Genomic DNA, 24,162 nt, shown 5'->3' on the forward strand with positions numbered 1-24,162 from the left:
AGGGGCAAGGTCTGCTCCTGGCCAGGTCTGTCTGACCTGTAGGTGCAGCTTTTGGGACGACTGTGAACAGAGTTCAGCTGCAGGAGATCTGGACCCTGAGTATTTTGCCAAGTTAGCAATGTATACATAGACATACACCAGCATCTTGATTTCACACAGAATTACAGAATTAATCAAGTTGGAAAGTTCCTCCCAGCCCATGGAGTCCCAGCTGTGCCCGATGCACAGCCAGGAATTCCTGGGACACCTGCAGGGATGGGGACTGCAAACCTCCCTGGGCAGCTCCTGCCAAGGCCTGAGCACCCTTTCCATAGAGAAATTCCTGCTGCTGGCCAAGCTGAGCCTCTCCTGAACAGCCTGAGGCTGTGTCCCGGGCTCGTCTTGACCACATCCCGTGCTGCACCCTGGGGAGTCCCGGGCTGTGGGAGACTGCAGCCACTGCCTGCCCGGAGCCGGTCTGTCCCTGCTGCCTGCACTGCAGAGGACACCCCGGACTGGTCGCCCCGACTGGGGATACTTTTGGCACAGTCCCTATTCTGCCCGGGGCGCTGCCCTGGCCGTGTCCCTGTGCCCCAGCCCGGCCCTTCCCTTCCCTTCCCGGCCCGGCCCGGCCCCCGGCGGGGCGGAGCGCAGCGCAGCGCAGCGGAGCGGGCGCTGTGAGGCGGGGCGGTGAGGCGGGAGCGGCCGGGCCATGGCGGGCGGGCTGCGGGGTGAGCCGTGGCTGTGGCGGGGCTGTGGCGGGGCTGTGGCGGGCTGGGTGTGGGGCGGGCCGCGCTGAGCAGTGCCCGCCGTGTCCCCGCAGGCGCCTGGAGCGAGTGGCCCGTGGATCACTTCCTGCGCGGCGGGCGCATCGCGGCGAGGGACGGCGCGGCCGTGCGGTGGTTCCACGCCGCCAACAGCAGGGCCCGGGCGGCCGAGGCCGCGCGAAGTGAGTGTGCAGCAGGCCCTTCCTCTCCCCTGCCTTTCCCCGTCCCCTTCCCTGCCCTCCTCCGGGATCGTCGAGTCCACACGGCATTTGAGTCTCTCGGGGATGAGACCTCATCCCTGCCCTGGGCAGCCGTGCCAGGCTGGACAGCCCTTCCCAGCAGGAATTTCCCATGTCCACCCTGAGCCTGCCCTGGCCAGCCTGAGGCTGTTCCCTCTCCTGCTGTCCCTGTTCCCTGGAGCACAGCCTGACCCCCCGGCTGTCCGCTCCTGGCAGGAGCTGTGCAGAGCCACAAGGTCCCTGAGCACCACCCTGGGCAGCAGTGAAGTGTATGTAGATTTACGTGAATATTCCATAAATACAACATTCGTGTAAGTTTATATGTAATGCGCTTTGTCTTGAATACCACTAGTCGCTTTTTTCTTAGTATTTCAGTCTGACCGTGTGTATTGGATTCCCTGCAAAGCTGGTAGCACTGCCCGGATTAATTACACAAAGCTGTTTTCAAGAGCTTTAGCATGCCTAAGGCTCCTCTTTGCCTCGTGTGTCAGCTAACATTTTCCTGGTCAGTTTTGACAACGAGTCGAGGGAATGCTCAGTCTCTGCCCGTGTGAAATCCTGTGTTCATCTTTCCTCTGTCCTGTTTTGAGAGGAAAAGGTTTGGGATTTAACAAGAGAGGATTCACTTGTTGGATGCCCATTTGTCTGTTCCCCCAAAGGAAAAAACCCATGTAGTTACTTGGCCAAATGTGCCTGCCCACAAAGATCAATTTTCACATGTAGATTTGCCAGGAGTTAGTGACTGAAGTACCCAAAAAATTGCGTCTCTTGTGTGCCAGACAGCAGTTCTGTGTGGAGTAAGGGTGCACGGGCTGGGGCAGACAGACGTGGTGTTAGTTGTTGCCCTGGAGCACTGGAGCCTGGCTGCACACCGTCAGAGGTTAATTCTTCCCTCCGCAGGCGATGTGCACATGGTCGAGGCGGATGTTCTGCTGCGGGGAGGGAGTGGGGAGCCCATCCTGGCTCACCCCCCGGACACCGACAGTGACATCACCCTGCAGCAGTGGCTGGCACACATGGCCAGCACCAACAAAGGCATCAAGCTGGATTTTAAGAGGTATCTCAACTAAAACATTGTTATGTTGATTGCATTTTTATCAGTTAGCAATTCTACAGGTGGTTGTCGACCAAACTCCCCCTTATTGTGTGGATTAGATTGATGTGTTTAGAAACATGATCCATATGGAAACATTGTCCATATCAATCAAAGCACCGCAACAACAAAACCTTAGAAGTGTTTTGAACTACAAATAATGTTTTTTTATTCAGTGGTTTAGGTGCTATGAGCAGAACTTTCCCATCAGGAAGCTGAAATGGTGGTGTCTCTCTGGAAGGCTCCTTTCTCTGGCCTGACTTATTAACTAACTGTTCAGAGGTTCATTCAGAGTTTGAGCCATGAGCTGTTTTGTTGTCCTGAATGGAAAATACACCTGAAAGCACCATGAAATTGCCTTGGGAGTTTGAAGTGTGCTGTGATTTCCTGACGTGCACCCCTTCAGCTCCTGACTCTGGCTTTGTCTGAATTTCCATGTGCTAAGTCTGTTTTGGCAGCACATTACAAAGAGCTTCATCAGTGCTTAAGTACTCTGTAGAAATACAAAGAAAAAGCCACTAGATAGCCGTAAAATGGGATTTATGTCTGTGGTTCTGTGTGGTCCTGTGGTTCAGTCATGGTTTTCATGTGGAAGTTCATGAAAGTACAAAACATGGGCAGGCTAAATCCTTTTATTGTTACAGGAGCTGTGTGTGTCCTGGGCAGAGAAGGGAAAAAAAGAGAAGGAGGCATTTGTTTGGGCTTATTTCTTGTGAGTTTGAGTGGGGTTTGTTCCTCCATTTTAATTATTGTTTAAATCAATGTTGAACCACCTACATTCTATTTTTCCACAAGGACTACCCAGCCAAGGGCAGTAATTCAAAGAAGCTTTTAAAAGTACATTGCATTATAAAGGTCTGATTGTATGAAAGCATTTAAAAGACATCACACAGTGCAGATAGAGTCAAATAAGTGATAACAGAATTTGATGTTCCTTTGGATAATATTATTTGGATTCCATTGCTGAAGTTTTGAAGATTATTTCAATACTGCTTTAAAAATCTACCTTCTATATCTCTACTCTGTCAGCTGGATTGACCACGTAATTTTATTTCCTGCTGGTTTTGGGTACTGAAATTAATGTATTCTGCAAAAGGTCTTCAGAGTCCCACTTCAGAAATGCCAAAGTCATTTTACTTGCAGTTAGCAGTATGTCTGAATTTTCTAAATGCTGCGCAACAAAAGCAATGCTCTCTGGGGTTTGAGGTTTTTTGGGGTTGGGTTTTTTGTTGCTGTTGATTTGATTGTTTGTTTGTTTGTTTTTCCTTTTTTTCTTCTGTGTTGTTTATTTCAAGAGGTGCTGCTTTGGGCTTTCCTCTCACTAGGTTACCTTGCACCTTGCAGTACAAAGCAAGGCATTCCACTGGGCCTGACAGTCCCTTCCATGTGTGGAGACACAAACTGTTCAGGCCCCAGACAGTGAGAGAAATGCTGGAGCTCACACAGTAACTCAAGCCATCACTGCCTTTTCTCTACAGGACTTGAGCTTATCCCGAGTGGGTGGAATTCCAGCCTCTGTGCAGCTTTCTCAACACTACAGAAGACAAAATATAACAAATTACTTTACAGAGGAAACCAGACAAGCAGCTCACGGGACAGTTGTTGCTTTTACAGCTAACATAATTTCGAAACTCTGAGCATATTGATTTTAAGCTCCTTGATGTTACATAGTGTGTTAATGTGCTGTGAGAAAAAGATTTTCTTGTTGTTCATTTCTTTTCCCCATTGTTCCACATCTCATTTCCTTCCACAGTACATTGAAAGTTCTGGTAGGAGGGAGTTAAAAAAAGCTAGTTGTGCATTTTCTTTTGCTTTGACAGGACAGCAGGAATATGTGACTGTTGATTTTGTTAAATGCTTACAAGACATGCTGCGGTGATTCCTCAAATTACAAGAGCTCATCTATAATAATTTAATAATTAGCTGTCAGATTAATGTTGCACAGGCAGGGTTCTCTGTGCTGCCACACTTTTGAACTGTGGGGAGAACCACATCCAGGCATGAAAAGTTCAAATGGGTGCCTTTTCGCTCTTTTAGTTGCCTAAAAGTGGTCCATTTTGGGCTTTTCATTCTCCTGGCACAGGTGCATCATCTCCACAGATGTGAAGGTAACTTTGAGTCTGGATGTGAAACAGTGATAAAATCTCTGCCACTTTGGGCGTGGTTAAGGTGGGGAGAGATGACTTTCACTCTTTGCACTGAATTCACAGCAATTGTGACTTTCAGGTGTGAGGAAACAAGCGTTAGAGACTGCAGTGGCTTCCTTTGTTCAAGCCCTTCCCGGGCACCGAGGTGAAGAGGTGCCAGGGTGGGGTGGGGTGGGGTGAGCCCGGGAAGTGCTGGGGGCAGGAGGTGGGATTGGGGCTTTTCGTCCTGCAGGGGTCAGGGATGGCTGAGTGCTCAGCGTGTGCCCTGCCCGACGGAGGGCTGGGTGACGCCGTGCCCTGTGTCTGGCACAGCCTGGCCGCCGTGGGACCGTCGCTGGAGCTGCTGGGGCAGGCGGGGCAGCTGGACAGACCCGTGTGGCTGAACGGGGACATCCTGCCCGGGCCCCGCGGGAGCCTCACGCCGCTGGACGCTCACACCTTCCTGGCCACCATCACCTCGGCCTGCCCCGAGGCCACCCTGTCCCTGGGCTGGACCACGGGCTGCCACCGGGGCCAAGGTAAGGGCAGGGCTGTCCCTGCACAGAGAGCCTCCTTGGCTCCAGCTGTGCCATCAGCCCCACGCCGTCCCTGGGCTGGGAGCCCTTTGTTTTATTGTAGCAGTGCTGTGCTGGGCTGGGCTGGGCTGTGGCATGGTGCTCTGCAGCCGTGAGCCCAGGGCTGGGCACAGCTGCGCCAAAATCCGGTCTTGTGGCTGTTAAAATAAGCTGGTTGGTACTTGGACTCCTTCTCACCCACTGAGGGCTTTGGAGGGTCAAGCTCTGCACCCTCTGTTCAGGGAGGGCTCTCCCTGACTCCTGGGAGCATTGGTTGGTGATCGGAATCCTGGCACGTTTCCTAAGAAAAAATAGATCAGCTGAAAATCTTGAACCCTATCTCTGCTATTTTTGATCACTGAAATCAAATTGTGGGTCAGCCTAATCCCTAACAACATTTCATTTCTCTTGGATTATTGAATTTTTGCAGTAGATATTCTGATTTTCATTGTTTAAGAGTCTTTTTCACAGGCTTCCTTTTGCAATTCTCATTATGAGTAGCAGAGTCCCCTCCAGTATTGTCTGGGGCCACCATAGCAGGATTGTACACTGTTCCCATTGCTGATTATTCATCAGCAAGATCTTGTATTTTGGTGTATGATGTACTGCAGTTTTATTAAACTGTTCAGTGCTTTCTCCCAAGTGTTTTCAGTGTAGGAAGAAATTGCTGGGAAATGCATTAGAAATACTGAGTAACCTTTGAAAATTATTTTAATTTCATCCCCATTCTAAATTTCACTTTATGGAAATAATCATTAAGATTGTACTGTAAGACTTAAGAAAACCAGCTTATTGGAGTGATTTCAACTGGAAGTTGCTGCTTGCCCAACAAAACTTTTTTTTTAATATTTAGTGCTTTTTTAGTCTTTCTAGTCACTGTGTTGCATATGAGTAATTGGGAAAAATGCCATAACTGTTGTTACAAGATTTTCATAGCCTGTAGAAACAAAAGAACAGTTAAATATCATTTGAAATAGCTGCAGTCCTTGTAAAAATCTGAGCAAAGGCACTTTCAGTATTGTAGATTGATTGATTTTAGAATTTTTAGGCACAAAATGTTTTTGTCGGTGTGTGCTTCCTTTTGTATAACTTCATTCATAGTGGATTAATTTAATTTTTTGTCCTAATCTTTCCTTCATGTTTTTGTTTTTAAAGGGTCCCTGATAATGTAAAAGTAGCCCATATTGAAGTCAGTGGCAAGAAAGTTTTTTAGAGAAAGGGCAAAGAGACATTAGAAATGTCACATTCTGTTGCCATGTGTAAAGTAAGTAAATATATATGTGCAGTATGGGAAATAAAGGTTTTCACAGTAGGTTTAGTTTGGATATTAATGTTGCATGTATGGCATTTCTCCTGTGGGACATTTGTGTGGTTCAGATCCATGTCGGGGTCAGTGCAGGACCGAGCTGTTCCCTGCTGGCTGCTCTGTTGTGCACACACCCTGCTGTGTCTCTGCAGTGCCCCGGCTGTGCCAGGGCTCTGAGTCACCTCTGTCCCCAGGCTACGAGTGGCCCATGGTGCAGGAGATGTCGAGGCTGTGCCACTCCCTGTCCCAGCCTGTCACCTTCCCGGTCAGGGCTGTGCTGGTGCCCAGCTCCATCCCACAGCTCCAGTGGCTGCTCCAGCAGAGCCACAGGTCAGTGCCAGGACCTCACTGCTCACTGTCCTGACGAGCACTGCATGGTCATCAGCTTGTCCCACTCACACTGAAGTACCTTCCCTCTCCGTTCCTTATTTCCCTCGGCTCTCAATTTGGTCCTCAGACAGAAGTGCTCACTGTTAATTTATTTAAAATAATTAAACTCCAGAAGATTCTTTTTCATTACCTATAATAAGGAATTGAATGGTACATAGGTTTGTAATCCATTTCTGCTGCAAGCATTTCCTGAGATGAATATGTGTAAATAGAGTAAATAGATTGATGTTGCACTGGGGAATTCATCCAATCTAAATGCTTTGTATTGGATTCAGTATATACTTTTTTTTGTAGCAGTCTCACCTGAAAAATATCAGAGATGTTTTTTAGATTGGAAGTCAGGTGTTTCTATCCAAGCTAATTAATTTTGCTGAGGCACTTGAAGTGTACTCAGTGGTTTTCATATACCAACTTACATTTCCCTTTAAAAATTGCTCTAACAAACCCATAATCATTTCATTATAAAAATTATTCATGTGTAATAGAACGAGAATAAACCCAACTTTCCACATACTGCCACTTACTCATTTTTTCACCTGTTCTGCCTACCCAGAGTTTAATGAAGTTGTTCCAAAGAAAGGCAAAGCCTGGGACAGGAAACTTAAGAGTCTCTGAAAAATTTCTAATTATTTAGAAACAACAGGGTGGACAAATAAAGTGCTGATATGCTTGTTTATGGTGAAGACTCAAGACAGAAGTTAGAATTAGGCATTTTGAACTGGGAAATTAATTTTAAAATGTTACTGCATTGAGAATATGTATTATGAACTGTGGCAGTCTCAAATATGTCCTCACTGGATACAAACATTATTCCCACTGAAATATTACGATTTTCTCTTTTATCTCAGCTTAAAACTTAGGGGTTTGTAGTGGTGTGGTTAGAAGACAGAAATTCCTGAGACAGTTTTGCTCACATGAAACTGAATTCTGATTTACCCATTTTGTAAATTAATAGCTTTACTAAACAAAGGGAAAAACTAAGTATGTGTCCTGTGGAGATTGTGGAGGGTAATGCCTTTAACTGAATAATGCTTTGGGCATTTTCAGTGTTTTTTGAGAAGTTCTGTGCAATTAATGAGAATTGGGTTAGGTGGCATCTCTACACATCGCTGCCGTGACAAAGCACAGAGCACAACAATCACCTGCATCTGGGATTGTATCACATTTCCTGTTTTGAGGCTCAGCTTGTGACTGTTGATTACTTTATCAAACCTTAAATGCCCAGTCTGGCAAATTTATTTGCTGGACGTTTACCTGAGGTTTTTTATTTAAGCCCTTCAAAGGTTTGGCAGAACAGTCACACAGATAAGTTGCAAATAAATTGGTTGGGGGGGTGCAGTTTTTGGTATTTAATTACATTTCTAAAATTAAAATTCCATAGTTCTGAGTATTTTTAGGAGCTTATTAGTACAATGTCTTCCTGGTTTACCTGCTTTTTCTTAACATATTCTTTTTGGTTTCTGTTTTTTCCCCCCATTTCTTTGGACATAGATACAGCCTTACTGTTTGGACAGGAAAGGAAGACATGTATTCTGTAGAAGACTTGCTTTTCATCCGAGAAAACTTTGATAAAAGTAGAGTTTATTATGACATTTTTGAGCCACAAAATTCCGAATTCAAAAAAGCCATTGGAATAGAATGTTAAATGCAAAGCAGACAATGCCTGACCTTATCATGCTTTATATTGTAAATCCCTTTAAACATGAGGATTTCTTGTTCAGAGAAGTGCATTTTCCTTACTGGAAGGACTGTATTGAGCACACCTGTGGTAGTTGGAGGAGGTTTTGTTGGACACTGTGTGGAGAGGCTTCTCAAACAGGAATGTAGTGCCATCCTCATTCTTCCCTGCTTGCTGTGCAGGGTCTGTGGTGCCAGCCCAGGGCACTGTGCTGTGCTGTGCTGTGCTGGCACGGCTCGAGTGCTCTGCCCTGTGGTCACCCTGCCTGTGGTCACTGTACCCGTGCGGTCACCGTGCCCGGGCAGTGTCCGAGCCCCGGGATGGTCCCCAGAGCAGTGGCAGTGCTGTCCCCAGGGCGTGAGGCTGGATCCCAGGGCTGGCAGGGGACATTCCCGTGGCTCTGAGCCTCACAGAGCTCCTCTTTGCCCTGGTCTTGGCCATGCTCTGAAACTCTCACAGCAGCATTTCAGAAACTCTCCAAAGTGGAAATTTCCTCCAATAAAAGCTAATTCCTGCTAAGGAAGAGCCTGACCTGTTCTTTTCAGCCATTTGTTGCCTCTTTTGCTTCTGCATCCCCCAAAATTCACACAGACTGAGACACCAGTTCTGTGGGATTGGCTTCTGCCACCAAAGAACACCAAAGGTTTCTTCCACAGTGACAGAGGACATTTTAACTTCTGAATAGAAGCTGATGCTCTGAGAGGCATTTCTCTGTCAACATCTTGTGTTCCCCATTCCTCTCACATGGCTCCTGTGGGAATTTTGTCAACTCAGGTATTGTACACAACCTTGTATAGGCTGTTAGTACCAAAGTAACTTACAGCCATTTTTGGTTCTTACATGGCATTGGTACAGCTGAGATAGAAAAGTTAGTTACATTTCTTAATCCTGAATCTTGAAAGACAGCGATTTCACACAGTCATTAAAATTCAACACTCCCTGTTGTTACCTACAGCTCCTTTGAAAGACTTACCTAATAATTGTTTTCTGTTATTGAGGAGTGGAACTTTTCTCATTTTTGTCATCTCTAAAGATATGCTTGACTAAAATGAGGAAATATTTTCCACATAAGGAAGAAGGCTTCCTGATTATACTTGGGATAGCTAATCAGAGTACTTAATTTAATTTGCAAAATGAGTGGCAGTAACCACAAAGGCACAAATTCAGTTGTGTGATTTCTATTGTGAGTTTGGAGAAATTATTTATTTTTCAGTTCTGGTTTGTTGCAGGCAGTTGCCTTCACTGATTTAAGGGATTTCACCTCTCAGTGGTAAGGCCTTTTTGGGTCCACAAGGACAGATTTTTCTGTCATTTAGAAATCTTCCCACTGACCAGTTCCCACCTGAAATACTGGGACTTAGTAAAACTCATTAAACTGCTAAGTAAAAAACATCAGCAATTGTCAGAAATATTTTTAAGGAAGAAGTATCTCTGAGCAATATCTGTGGATGTCAATAAACAGAGATAATCAGATAAAATTAAAAGAAGACATCATCTGGACTACCAGGAAACGGCTATGTGGTGAATTTGATTAATCTGTATGGCTTATTTTATATATATTAATTTCTGTACCTATGGATTGTTGCTAGGCCCCTGTGAAGTTGTTTATGTCAGTCTGGTCTGACTTGCACATAAATAAATTAATTTGATTTTGTTTCTCTGTGTTTATTCAAATGTTCTCCTAAAATAAAACATGTTACCTGTAGGGCTGGCGGTGAGACAGTGAAGGAGTGGTGAAACCAGACATTTATTCTGGTGGGAACAGCAGGTCTGTGTTCCAGCTGTAGCTGCCTTTTATTTTATTGTTTTTTTCTTTTACCTTCTTTCAGGGATCTGTTGCTTGTACTATAAAAGAATTGTAATTTACTGCAGTTTCAAGCCTCGTATTTCTCTGTGAATTTGAAGGATCTTAGGAAATAGATAACATGGTACAGAAGAGAGTTGTCATTGTGTCCTGCCATGGCAGGAAAGCATCTTGGTGGGGGCAAAGCACAAGATATTTTCCAAGGCTTGTGTTTTTCAAATGTGGTCTGGAATCAAAGAAAATGCTCCCAAAGACACATTTTTCGCCCATGGTTCTCCCTCTGATGTTCTCCCCTTCTCCATCTTCAGCATTCTTTCAAAGGGTTACTCATTTTTAACCTGCTCTGACTGAAATAAAAATCAACAAACTGAGTATTTGGTTTCAATTCATACCTTCACATTAAAGGTGAAATTATGCTGACGATCTTTATAGCTCATTTAATAACTTGGTGATTAAATGTCCTTCAAGAAAAAATAATACAGAAATTAGAGTGTTGGGAATTGAAAATATTGGGATTGGTTTGTTTTAAGAAGGTTAGGGAGGAGAGCCTATTGGAATAGCATGAATTGTACCCAACATTATATCCAAGAAGGTGGGGGGTTTTCCATTGGTCTCAGTGTTCCTCTGAAATTTCTTCATTAAAAATGTATTCCAATTTCCAGACTATTTCTTTTAATAAGAGTAAAGGTACTAAAGTAAGAGGAAGTATTTGGATAATTATGTAAAGAAAGATTTATTGATCCATAACCTTATATTAATTGGAGAGTTTTTTCTAGCACAAAATATTTAATTTTTTTAAATTTTAATTGAAAACCAATTTTGTTGCTGTATTTTGATGCTCCCAGACGCATATTTTTCAGTTTGTTCATTTGTTTTGTTGCAGGAATATCTGTTTGCTTCCAGTACAATTCAAAGTATTGTACTCTATTCTCTTCTGAAGTTTGAACTTACATTTTTTTGGGGTAGTTGCATGTTGATTTTTAATATCCTGATGCTTTGGCTTAATTTCCTTGAATTCCCTTGTATTACTGTTTTTACAGGTTTTTTTAGCCTAATTCCCTTGACTTGATTCCCTTGGATTTTCCAGTGCTGCTTCTGTCATTGTTGTGTTTTCTCTCCTCGTAGAGAAAAACAGTCACATGCAGAGGTTGGTAATCTCAGTGGGGATCTGCCCAAGCAGAATTAGTGTGTTTTTAAAAGGTGCTCCCTTTAACATGTCTTTAAAATGTATGCACAGGTCAGGTTTATACTATAAAATGAACTAATTTTTAAGAGAAAGAAGGCTGTAACTCACTCCATCTGTGAAACACTCATGAAAGTGTTCAAAATTGCTGATGCTTTTGGGCAAAAAATACAGGAATTAATTGCAGTTCCTCGGTGTGCCTGTGTGTCTGGATTTCAGGAATCTGGGAATAAACAGCTCTGTGTACATTTCTAGAAAACATCTCTGGTGTTCAGTGTAAGACCTCAGCATCATTTTTAAGTAGCTGGGCAGAAATTTTGGGACAAAACCCCTGGGTTAACATGACATCTGCAGCTGCTTGTGTCATCAGTCCAGGAAATGCCTGGCTCAGGTAACAGCTGCTGCTGAGGAACAGGAATTTTGCATAAATATATATATGTTTATTATAAGAAAAGGATTAACTTGTGTGTACAGGGGTAGAAGACCTATTGTCTTTCGAAGAGCATTAATAGTTGGGTCTTTTTTTGGAATAAGTATTGATGACAATTGGAATTCTATTCCTTTAACTCCAAAAGAAAAAAACTGAGCTTTCTTAAGATGTTTTCTTAGAAAACCTGATCTTGAAAGTGCTTCAGTGCCAGTAATACTATAGGGTGAAAAATTTAAGAATCTTTATAAATAAATACCTTGTTTCAGTTGGAAAAGTAATTCTCCTGCTATCAGATGCAGAGAGATAAAGGTCTTACTTGGGATTGATGAGGAAGAAAAAGGAAATTTAATGACTATTTAGTTTACCATTTCTCTTGTGTAGCTGCATCAAATTATGGCAATATTCTTTTAGAAGTGCTGTGTAATTGTAAAAGACAAAGATCAAAACAAGGCAATTACTCCTTGAAAGCAAAACCTCTTAAAATGTGCAGGGAAAGATATTTTGAAGACTGTATTTTGAACATTGGACCCTAAATACAACCTTGAAAACTGGTTTATGGCATTTTTGTCATATAGTCACTTGCAGTTCTTAAATCTCTTAAACCAAATTAATGGGAATTCTTATATAACCACTGTTTTTTGTGAGGCTGACACTTTTTGTTTAGAAGTTACTTTCATTGTATGGTTTCAAAGCATCTTGCACAGTAAATGAAGGAGTGAAAAACGAAAAAAAAAAAAAAGGTTTCCCACGTTTTCAGACTAATTGGGTAGATTTCAAATCGTTTCTGCCGTGGGCTGTGTGCATGGCTGGTGCTGGCAGGGATGCCAGCTCAGCCCAGTGTCACTGGCTCTGTGTCACTGGCACTGTGTCACTGTCACGGCAGTGTCTGAGGGCTGTGGGGCTGGGATCCCCTGCGGGAGCTGTGAGAGGAGGAAGCACAGCCCTGACAGTCAGCCAGGGAAGCTGCCAGCTCACGGAGGCACAGAGCACACCTGCAGGCCTGGTTTGTCACCCAGGTGTCTCAGGGTGGATTAGGTATCAGCAGCTCGGGTCAGGCTGACTGCTCTGTGCTGAAAAGAGCATCAGCAGTGCCTGGGAAATGTCGTGGATCAAGACTTCAAAGGTAGCACAAGAGCATCTCTGCTCCACAAGGGGAACCAAGGAAGCAGGTGGAAAGAGCCTCTCTCACACCATACTTGGGACAAATTTAGCTGTATTGGATTAAATCGAAGTAACTGTTCCCATTTTCTTGTACAGGGGCAGCCTGAGAAGCACTTCTGAGTGAGTACCTTTGGCAGTGACTCATCATTTCCTGAGTGCTGAATAAAAGCATGTGCTTATTTCCATGTTCCCTCTGTGGGGGAAAAAATAACTTTTATTTATTCAGCGTAACAACATCAAGAGAACAAAGCTTTTTCCTTTGAAGGTCACTTGTAACAGTAACACAGACAATAACACTAACACTTCACACTACTTTGCATCACAATCACAAAATACCAGTAACACTACCAAAAAACTTCCCCTTTCAAGACATTTGCCACTTCCCTCCATTTCATAGAAGAATTATGGTTTCATTTAAGGGAGCCACAGTCCCGCATAGGTAATTAATTTTAAAATCAAACCAGCATAAATTGGGCTTTATACCTTCAGCAAAGATACCAATTAGAACACCTGGTGATAATTTCTTCTAAAAAGAATTTGTATTTTTTTTAAGATTTATTTTCCCTTTCAAATATTTAAGTTCATTATGAGATGAACAGATGAGAAATTGCCATTTCCTTTTATAAGACCATGAAAATGTTTAGAAAGTGGTATGGTGTAGTATAAGTGTGTAGGGACCAATTTGTACTCAGTTAATACTGACATATGTTGTTACACATAATTTCTGTACCATGAAAATGTGTCCATGTAATCCTTGTTTGTAGCTGGTGTACACAGGGGCTCATCCAGGAACATCTGAAGAAAAAGGCAGAATCTGAATGGAAACAATTACTCCCCAGAACTCATTTACAGAGAGTATATGATGTTTACAATCCCCTTCGAATGGTTTCATGTTTATTATCCCCAGTAAATTGTTTGGTGGTGGTGATCCCCATGAAATATCCATATGTTTATGATCCCCGTTACACTGTTTTACACTTAAGATCCCCGTGAAATTTTCTCCTACTAAGTGCAAAGCTAAATCACATTACAGGTTTTCATTAGGCAATGTCAGATTTGGTGAACTTTTTGACTGAAGCTGCAACAAGACAGGTAGTACCCACTGAGTATTTTCAGGGGAAAAATACCTAATTTCAGTATACAGAAATTCACGTTACACAGACACAATTTCAATACAACTAATTTCTGTAAATTACAGCAAAACAGAACACATTCACTTTTTCTCAATATTTAGAAGATGAGATCTAAAAAGCTAAATGCAATACCAGCAATCCAGCATCTATGGGATGCACACAAAGACAAGGGAGATACTTGGAATCACACAACACTACACGAAAGGAAAAGAAAGATAGATTTTTAGATAGAGATACTTAATAATATGCAGTAGCTTGAAGGCTGCAGAGGACTGTTCTCCACTTGTGGGAAGCTCAGTCCTCTGTTTCCAAGTACACAGAATGTGGGTTTCCATCTCTCAGGTGAGTTTGTTAGACTCACAGAATCACAGATCGGTTTGGGTTGGAAACCCTCTCAAACCAAAGCCTGTCATCTATCTCATTCCACACCCCCTGCCACGGGCAGGGACATGTTCCACTAGACCAGGTTGCTCCCAGCCCCATCTAACCTGGCCTGGAACATTTTGAGTTTTTCTTGGGGAAAACCATGCCAGTGCCTCAACTTCCCTTAAACTGTCGGGCTGGCTTTTTTAGGTCTGTCTGAGGAGGAGGACAGAGCTCTTTCCTGCTCCCAAGTGCGTGTGTGTGAGTGAGAGGTTCTCCTGCTCATGAAGACAACCTCTGGGTGTGCCCCAGCATCTGTACCCTGTGAGAAGGGCTGTGACTGGGGACAAATTGCTCCTGTCTGACGTGGAGATCTCTTTTTGAGGGATTCCACAACTGCAGAAAGTAAGAGACCCTGGTTCAGCTCCAGGCTCTGCCTCCTGCACCCTTCCTGCGCTGAAGGGAGCAGATTCCAGAACGCTGTATCTGGAGCAGCCCGAGGTGGCCGAGGTGCCTGGTGGGCAGCGTGAGCATGGCTCGTTTGTGGCACACCCAGGGCTTGTCACTCGCCCTGCTGGGCTGCAAGGCGCTGCCCAGCGCGGTGTGCTGGGCTGGAGAGCTCCCGTGCTGTGCACCACCGACTCCCAGCGGCAGCCAGGCGTCTGAAGCGCACTCCCAGTCTCTGGCTGGAATTCCGTGGCCAGCACAGCTGTGCCACAGGAGCGTTGCCGGCTCTGCAGTGCCTGCTTGCGCGCAGTGAGGCTGCTGAAGCCAGGAGACACCAGCGGTGTGCACCTTGCCCTACCCACCCCACTGCACGCTGGATATATACATACTGGATGTGCCTGGCACTTCTGGCTATATACAACCTGGACACAGTCAGTCTGGTGTCCAGCATCACCGGCAAATGTTTCAGGTTCCCAAATTCCATGTGCACCACCTCTCTGGGTGCACAAGGAGTGTGTATTTTAGGAACTCTAGGAGGGGTGCTATTTACAACCTGCAATGAGAGCTGCAAAGCTTAAGGGCCATTGTGGGTTGAGTCTGTCACATGCAAGCTGAAAACCTTACCAAACCTGCAAAATAAACATTCCTCAGCTTGCATGTGGCAGCCCCATAGGGTAAGTACGTATTTTCATTCAGTCTGTGAGCTGTTTGCATGATCCTGAGGCAGACATTACTTTACATCACAGACCTGCTCTATCTGCGATACGTACCATTGCAGTTAAGGAGTGCAGTGACTATTTACATAAATATCCCCATTGCCTCCTGTTAGAGATTCAGCAATTGCTCAATCTGCTCAGACTGTAATCTGCTCGTAGGGTCTCCTCCGCAGCAGATTTGTATCTTTGGTACCCCTAGGGAAAGCTGATCCTGGTGGTACTAAGTGTGTTTGTCCATAGGAAATCATTCCAGAAACTGTGTTTATGACAGTGAGCTCTGGAACTGGGGGGCGAGGGTTCGCTGTCAGTGGTGGCAGAAGACCTGGCCTTGTCTGATCCAACACTGAGGCTCCCGAACCCACTGCCCCTGGAGAAGCCTGATTTCTGCCTCCCGGAGAAACAGGACGCATCTCTGTAACTCTTCTCGGACTTCGCAACAAAGTCTGATATGTAGAAGGAATCTCTATCTTTCCTTTTGCTGACTTACTGTCTTTTGTATCAGCAGCAGGCATTAGACTGTTAGTGAACTGAGAACCGGAGATGTTGTAATTTGATTCTCCATTTCCTTTCTTGATGATATTGCCGAGGTTTGAAAGTAAACTGATTTGTCCCAAACTGGCATCCATGCCCATGGGAATCTCACGGGGGTTATGTTTCTCTTCCACAAAAGTAGTCTGATAGTTTATCGCATCACGTACGGCTTTCCTTGACATGGTTTGATCAGAGGTTTTCAGGACATGAGTGGTGTCTTTTCTGTGAATACATTCGTGACTGCTGGATAAGTGAAGGCCACTGACGTCGCAAGAGAGCTCTTCTACGGGACTGATATCGTGAAGTTCTTGTGAAGAAGCAATTTTCCTGTGCTGAAACACTGTTGGACAGCACTTCAGCCACGGATCACATTGCAGCACCTGTGTCAGCTTGAACCGTGCTGGTGTTGAGCTCGATTTACTCATTAGTGGCACTGCTTCAGACGAGTTGTCCATCTGTCCACCGTACAGCTCCTTATAACTGAATGGGTCTTCTGGACCGTCATTTGATTCTATTTCTGATGGAGAGGGGCAATCATCTGTGGAAGTGCATTCCTCGAGGTCTGGAGGAGGCACGTTCAGGTACTGCTTTGTCTTCTGCCTCCCCGAGGCGGACTTGTCTGTGGTGATGATGATCACCTCCTTGCCTCGTGCCTTGCAGGCCTTCAGCAGAACCTCCAGGGTGTCTTTGTCGGCAGCGTTGATGGCGTACACCAGCGCCGAGCGGTTGGAGTGATCCGGCAGGCTCGGGTCAGCTCCGCTCATCAGCAGCAGGGACACCACTTCAGCGCCTGCTTTCTCCATGCAAGCATGCATCAAGGCTGTCTTCCCAGACTTGTCCTGTATGTTGGGATCAGCCTTGTTGTCCAGCAGGTATTTGACCATCTTGGCCTTGCTGGCGCTCTGAAGGTCCACGTGTTTGGTCATGCAGGCGATCATGAGCGGCGTCTCGCCCCTGCTGTTGCTCTCGTTGATGTAGGCACCGCCGTCTATCAGCAGCCGCGTCAGCCGCAGGCGCCTCTGGTACACAGCTTTGATCAGGGAGTACCCCTCGGGAGGCACATCCACCACATCCATCCTCCTCCTCTGCTCACCTACACCTTCCTAGGGGCTGAACACCACACCTGCCTGCTGGAGAAGCCAAAGAGGTGCCCCAGAAAAACAGAGGGAAATAGGAAAAAAAGAGAGGATTTAACTGTGCCAATTGCTCCTGTGAACACCCTTGTGTTTTGTGAAAAAACATGGAAGGGAAGAAAAGAAGAAAGATTTTCCCACCCTCTAGACTTACAAGAAATGCGTTAAAAGCTCTAAGAAACCCAACTTCAATATAATTGTAACATTTAGCAAAGATTAAAGCATGACTGTAACCTTCTTACTTTTTGGTTGTCCTTTAAACAGTTCACTGCCTGAGTGGACAGTATCAGCTCTACAATGAAAGAAACATTTGACAGCATCAAAGAGAATCAAGAGGTTTCACACAAAAAATTAAGAGCTTAATGTGGCATAAATAACAAAAGGTCCTATATGAATGTATACCTGCAGATATGCAACTAATACTTTTATGGCCTGTATGTGCTTGCTTATCTGAGTATAGGGAAAACCTTTAGAGAAAAAAAAAACAAACAGTATTTAATAACTGGCAAAGAAATACAATTTCAATACAAGATTAGACATGGATTGAATATTTACCTTCATTTATTTACAGTCCATATCTAGAGAAATAAAAATGTTTAACTAGTTGAACAATAAAGGGAATTAATTAATTATTTTTATTCATCACTGAAAACTAGTAATGTTGTGGTGATTAACTGAAAAGCAGTAATTTCAATCTGTTTGACTTTGAATGCCAGAATCAAAGAATGATCTCAAGGTAGTTTGATCCAAAAGTCCCACAAGCAAAAAAAAAAAAAGAGTCAGATTTCCTCCCTTGAAATCTGGGGAGGAAATCTGAGTTTGACTGGTGGTTTGTTTCTTCCCCCCCCCCCCCCCCGTCTTGATAAAACATTTTTAAAAGGTAATTGCATTGAAATTACTTTAAGGATTCTCTCCATTATACTGAAAGCACAGGATTCACTACTGTCTATCTCAGCTTTCACTGAAGTGCAAATCATTGTTATGATTTTTATGCATACTTTTGACATGTAATGTATTCAAGAGTATTACGAAGTCTTTCCTAGAAATATCTGATCAATTTGTGCATTTAGCAAACTGCAAATATCTGGTAGATAACACACATGCTGGAATTTTGATTGTGTTCTCCCTTGGTTTTGACCTACCTGGAAGTTATTGATGATTTTACATTTCTTTCCTACTTATCTCAAGCTTTTCTGACACTTAACTCACTGAAATGATGGCATATATGTCTTATTACATAAGCTTTTTCATCTGTAGAAGTACCTTTTATGGCCAAAAGAACATTAAACTGGTGTGGTAAGAGAATAATGCTACCTGAAGTCTCGTGCAGCTGGTCAGTGCTAAAAGCAAGGCTGTTTTTCTGGTATCTCATCTAACTTCTCCTGTTGCTTAAATCTGCTGTTTCCGTTGGCTTCACCAAGACTCTTGATCTGAGGAGGGTGGAAGGCTGACCTAAGACAATAGTTGAAGTTTGAAAGTTAGGAGGAAATAGTGTTGGAAGGTATGAACCTGCCTGGAGAAAGCCTCTGATGTTTCTGTGCAGAGAAAAGTGAAGAAAAGATACATGAAAAGGGGAACAAGACTGAAACCCACAAGCACTTCAGAATCAGATACTGAACAATCAAAAGGCAGAGTTACAGATTCACAGCTATAACAACACAGTGCAGAACACAGTCCTGGGTGCTGGATGGTAGCCACAGGTTCATCTGGAGAATCTGTTAATCACAGGAGACCTTATGTGGGGACCAATCCTTAATCCTAAACTTGTCACTGTGGGAACAAAGGGCAGCTGGACTATTTTAAGACCTACACTGACTGGAAGTACACATAGCACACCTGGACTGGGTACAACCTGCTCCAAAAAAACCACAGTTGGCTTTTTTGAAGTGAAAGACCACAGGTCAAGTAGATTTCCTAAAATACTAATTTATTAGATAATTCATCACAGATCAGTGCTGAACAGATTGAGATTATAAAACACTTCTAAATGTAATTAATAGCCATGTCAGAAGTACTCCATGAGTTCCTAAGATATTGGGACTGACACAGTTGCCTCTCACTTGTAAAGGTAAACTTTAAAAGCAGCTTCGAGTTTTAAAGCAGTTTGAGGGATGAGGAACTATACCACCCACTCTGTGGCACTGAATCATGGACTGGTCTGTCAAATCACTCACAAATTCCTCTTATTCCTGTCCAAATAATATTTATTCCCTGCTTTTTCTGTCTAGAAAGTGCTTAGTTTTATATTCAAAAAGTAATATTGTCCTGGAAAGTAGTCTGAGATGAAGTAGCACCAGGCACCTCACAGCATGAAAACCCAGGTTTGAATCTAACAGTCTGAGGAATCACAACAGTGAGGGGGAAGAAGCCCATCGATGTTATAACATAAACACAGGCAACAGTTTCATTAGTGAGTGATCTCAATGAAAAGTTCTTCCAAAGCATTCCTCACCTTTTTAAAGTGAGTCAGATTTTCTGCCCTCTATGCCTCAGCACCCTCAGAGTTAAACAAGCTCGCACAGTTGTGTTTAGAGACTCTAGGATCATTCCAGTAAAATTGTTATTGATTCTCATCTCAGAGAAAAAGACGTGCTTTCACACTAAAAGAGCATAAGCATTTAAGTATTTTTATGACTCTTCATATACATGTTAAACCTGACAAATTCAGTCAAAGCAGCAAAAACTTGTTTTCCCGGTTAAAATTTACCACATATGAATAACTTCTTAGTCAAAAAGATTACCATTCCACCCTTACCAAAACGGCTCCACCACCACCCCAAAGTTTCCACCGCAACTTGCAGCCTGCCGGCTCTGCAGCTGAGAGGAGCTGGGATAAAGCAAGCACGGGAAACTTCTCCGCAGAGAAGTGACAGCGCACACAGCAGTGCTACAAACACTACGAATACTGAATAAAGCGCGAAAATGACTTTAAAGCGGTGAAGCGGCAGCGCGGTTACCTGTGCGCGTCTCTCCCGGTCGGGCGGACGGGACGGAGTCGCCGCGCCTGGCGCTCGCCAGGGAGCCGAGCGACACCGGGACACTCGGGAACACCGGGACACCGAGCGCCGCCCCCGGCACCGCCCTCGGCCTCGGGGGGCTGAGCCGCCGCCGGCCAAGGGGGGCAAGGCTGCTGCCCCTCGCATCGCCCAGCGCCGTGCCGCGCCCGAGCCCGGAGCCCTGAGCCCTCAGCGCCGCGGGACACAAACACCCTCACAGCGCTGAGTGCCCTCAGCCCTCAGCAACGCGGGACGGCCCGCGCGTGTTTACCATAAAAACCCACATACAGCCCTTCACAGCCCAGAGTCCCCCTCAGCCCTCAGCGCCGCGGGACGGCCCGCGCGTGTTCCCTGCACCCCAAAATCCACACAAACACCCTCACAGCCCAGAGTGCCCTCAGCGCCGCGGGACGGCCCGCGCGTTTAGCCCAAACCCACACGAACTCTCCCCGGGCTCCACTGCGCCCCTCAGATCCCCGGTACGCCCCTCAGGTGTTCCCCGTGCCCCCAAGCCCACACACACCCCCTGGCACCCCCCACAACTGAGACACCCCTCACACCCCACAGCACCCTGCTCCTACCCACCCCTCACCCCTCCTGTCCCCCCAGGTACACTCCCCACCACCTGCACACTCCTTCTCTCACAGCCCTCACACCCTCCCAGAGCCCCACAGCACCCCACAGCCCCTGACCCCCATGCCCCAGCCCCGCAGCACCTCTGCTCGTGTTCCCTGGAGCACAGTGTGGCCACCGCCGCTCGGGACAGGGACAGCACCGAGGTGTGTCTGACTGCACCTTGTGATCTCCTGTAGGTGCAGCGAACGGGACAAACAGCCCACTGAAAACCTTCCTCACCACCACCCTGCTTCCAGCTGCCCAGGGCAAGGATTTGATGGCAAGGAGAGGAAGCTGAGCCCCAGGAGATGCTGCCCTCAGGCGTGCTCAAGCTTCACTTGGCAATAATTCCTGGTTGATTTCACAGGCTAAAATCCTGTGAAATTTCAAAGCATGGTCAAAGAAACTTCTTGGTTTCCACGCAAGTTTAGGACACCTTCAAAAAACACAGACTCTTTGAGGTTCAAGTGGATCTCTGGAGGTCATGCGGTCCAAGCCTCCTGACCATCCAGGAACAGCTAGAAGCCATCTGCCCATTTTTTTAATGTCTCCAAGGATGGAGACTCCACAAGCCCTCTGGGCAGCATTTGGTCACTCTCACAGTGAGAAAGTGTATCTGAGATTTAGAGGGAGAGCTTTAATTCACTTTGTGCCCATTGGCTCTTGCCTGTCACTGACCACTGCTGGGAAGGGTCCAGCTTTGTCTTCTTTGCATCCTCCTTTCAGGTATCTGTGTACAGTATTGAGACCCTGGGCATTCTCTTTTCCAGGCTAACCAGGAGCAGCTGTCTAAGCCTCTTCACTTCTGACAAAGGTTCTGTGGGGATCTTCTGGCAGACAGTGCCAAAGGCTCTCCTGAAATCTGTGGGTGTTATCCACAGCCTTCCCTTGGGCCACTCAGTTCATCGCAGGAGGTCAGCGGGTTGCTCAAGCACGGAGCAGCCAGCCTGACACTTCCCATCACCCTGCTGTGCTCTGCTCTTCCTTAGTTGCTCGGTGCCTCTGGTGATGCTCATGGCGTATTTTCCAACACATCTGTGAGTGAGTGCCTGATGGTCTCTCAGGGTATTTCCTCAGAGTGCAGCTCAGCTGGACTCCCTTGTGAGCGCTGTTCACTGCAGGGGATGCTGCTGTGTGGGACGTTGTCCTTATCCCCTGGCAAGGTGCTGCTGCCTCATCCACACTGTCTCAGCACACAGGAGAAGTCAACAGGTGAGAGCAGCAAACCAGCAGGGCAGGTGAGGGTAAACCGACAGCCAAACAACCCACCACGATCAGCACAACAAGCAACAAGGCACAGCACAGCATCCAGCAGCATCACAGGAGAAAGAAGGTTCCAGGAGGAATGTGAAGGGGATTTTGCCATACTATTTTTTAGAAGTGCACGTCAGGATCAATGAGAGGCCGTCATGACTAAGAGATGGATAAATGGTATGAATAAGCCACTAAGACAAACAACATTCCAAACGTAGGTTCCTCAGTCTTTAACCTTCTCTTCCAAAACTAAGTTGGGAAAACATCCACAGATGTTTCAGGGTTTTTTGCCTATGGTAAGATTCTAATTATCTTTGTTTCCTTTTCCTCTCTACCTCATCCACATTCTTAATAATCAATCTTTGCCATGCAGCCTCAGAAAGGCATGTGTACTGAGCACCCACTCTTCAGGAGTTTACTGCTCTTCACAGACCTGTTGTTGGGTCAATTCTGTGAGATGGAGAGGCAGGGTACACTTGTGGATATACCAGCACTCCTGCTGCTGAAACAGTACCACTCCTGTTGCTCTTGCAGCTCTAAATGGGCCTTTTCTTATTCTTCCTTCCATCCTTGCCTGCATTGTGCTGTTGTGCTTGATAGCCAACATGAATCATTGACCAAAAAGAAAAAAAAATAGTGTATCAAACCAGCTCTTGGAAGAACACTTTTATGAAGATAATTAGTTTTTTTTCTCATAAACATCACCATGGATACTCTTGGTTGGGTAGAAAAACAACTGTTGGTATCAGGAAGTTCCTGTTGAAAGTGAAGGAGAGTGGAAAACCAGAGCAGGGAACACATCCACACAGCACAAGTTTTGTTATAAAACACAGAATTGTTTGCATATGCACATGGCAGATTTGTTTATCACACTTCTTGATATCTCTCTCATATATTTCACTGACAGTTGGGCTACCTGGATATGTACCAGGAGAAAGTTTTACGGTCACAAAAATCTAATATTAATTGACTAAAGATGTTTGTCACAAATGAGTGTCTTAGGTTGCTCAAACAATCACTGGCAAAGGTACCGCCAAATCAGGTTTAATACAAAAGTTAAAGCGCAACAAAATTCATCAGCAGGATGCACTCTACTACTCTACTACTTACTACATAGTTAAAGCACACAGACCAAAATCTAAAATCAATCCATCTACAACTAAAACCACCCAAAAGTGATACATGTGGAGGCTGAGGACAAGAATAAGAGTAAGGATAAAAAGGGTAAGCATAAAAAGGAATAAAGGAGACCCTCCTGTTCGGTCACAGGACCCCCCTGCCAAAATGTAGCCCCAGACTTGACTGAAGATTTAGGCCTAAAGATTTTAATAGCACTTAAATTTAACAGCACTGAGTTGATAGCCTGATTTAAAGAATTTCACACAGGACTCTGTAGAATTTACTAGAAGCATGACAGTAACGCATAGGCTTGGCTTCTGACCCTAATGCACTTAAGAGTCAGAGACCAACATTGCTCCTACATTTGCTGTAGCACATTCATAGTTGCAAGCACATGGAACCAGTGCCTGCTCAGGGTGTATACAGTCTAGGTACACACCCTGAATCCATGGGGAATCCCCCTCGAGCTCAGGGTAGGACTCACATCGATGCCTTTGCCTCACCTCAAGGGGTGAAGGGCTGAGCCCTGCGCAGTGGATGCCCAGCCCAAGCTCTGTGGGCAGTGTTGGCCCTCTGAGCATCACAAACACGAGTGTTGGCTGGCTGTGAGAGATCCTGTGCTGAGGAAGGGGCTGGGCACAGCCCCTAAAGGTTCAGGAGGGCTCAGAGGGTCTCACTGAGGACCAATGTTTGTAGGTTTTCAGTAACAAAAATGTTTGTCCACTTGGACTTGACATTCAGACAAGAAAAATAAGTTTCCAAGGCCGTTCATTAAAAAGCAGGAGCTCGTTAGCACTAGATCCTGGGAACAGACAGTGTCTCTGATAACTCAAGAGGAGCTTAGCCCAGGTGCTGTTTGTCAAGGCCGAGGCGTAATGAGCATTTCTGAGGTCACAGTGTAGCCCCAGGCAGGTGATCCCTGATAATCTGTGCCCAAAGATGGGTGGGCGGGCAGGAAAATGACGTGTTTCGTTGTCTGGTTGTCAGCCCAGCAAGCTGCAGGAAGCTCAGCACTGGAGTGCAGACCTGGAGCCCAGAGCCTTGTTTTGGGGAGGTCTCTGAGCAGAAACCCCTGGCTTGGCAGCTGGAATACAGGATACCCGACGGCCTGTGGGGTCTGAGCA

At 45.3% G+C, this 24,162-nt stretch overlaps 2 protein-coding genes across 6 annotated transcripts; one reads left to right on the plus strand and one right to left on the minus strand.

Moving 5' to 3' along the window:
• The first annotated feature begins 641 nt into the window (after positions 1-641).
• FAM151B (family with sequence similarity 151 member B) lies at positions 642-9,809 on the plus strand. Of its 5 annotated transcripts, none has more exons than XR_014847022.1 (7): positions 642-710; positions 803-928; positions 1,886-2,042; positions 4,305-4,370; positions 4,538-4,743; positions 5,935-6,043; positions 7,967-8,104. XR_014847022.1 is itself a non-coding variant. In XM_085043322.1 (7 exons), exons 1-7 carry the CDS (start codon positions 692-694, stop codon positions 8,118-8,120), a joined length of 864 nt encoding a protein of 287 aa, XP_084899448.1. In that variant the 5' UTR covers positions 642-691; the 3' UTR covers positions 8,121-9,809. The 5 variants fall into 5 exon arrangements, 3 of the variants coding, with proteins under 3 accessions (XP_084899448.1, XP_084899449.1, XP_084899450.1); XR_014847023.1 differs by lacking the exon at positions 7,967-8,104 and adding an exon at positions 6,280-6,415; XM_085043322.1 differs by lacking the exon at positions 5,935-6,043 and adding an exon at positions 6,280-6,415 and having other exon boundaries at positions 7,967-9,809.
• Positions 9,810-12,929: 3,120 nt separating this feature from the next.
• ANKRD34B (ankyrin repeat domain 34B) lies at positions 12,930-17,888 on the minus strand. The gene has a single exon (XM_085043321.1). It carries the CDS (start codon positions 16,995-16,997, stop codon positions 15,528-15,530), a length of 1,470 nt encoding a protein of 489 aa, XP_084899447.1. The 5' UTR covers positions 16,998-17,888; the 3' UTR covers positions 12,930-15,527.
• Positions 17,889-24,162: the final 6,274 nt, after the last annotated feature.

The sequence above is a fragment of the Lichenostomus cassidix genome, chromosome Z, assembly GCF_008360975.1.
Source record: "Lichenostomus cassidix isolate B80296 chromosome Z, HeHo_3.0, whole genome shotgun sequence".
Lineage (NCBI taxonomy): Eukaryota > Metazoa > Chordata > Aves > Passeriformes > Meliphagidae > Lichenostomus > Lichenostomus cassidix.

What these genes read in the sequence shown, in the direction of transcription:
- FAM151B (XM_085043322.1), top strand. An exon ending in GGCGGCCGAGGCCGCGCGAA is followed by an intron (nt 929 to 1,885) that starts GTGAGTGTGCAG and finishes TTCCCTCCGCAG; the next exon opens with GCGATGTGCACATGGTCGAG. An exon ending in CTGCTCCAGCAGAGCCACAG is followed by an intron (nt 6,416 to 7,966) that starts GTCAGTGCCAGG and finishes CTTTGGACATAG; the next exon opens with ATACAGCCTTACTGTTTGGA.
- ANKRD34B (XM_085043321.1), bottom strand. Translation starts at nt 16,997, where the DNA reads ATGGATGTGGTGGATGTGCCTCCCGAGGGGTACTCCCTGATCAAAGCT.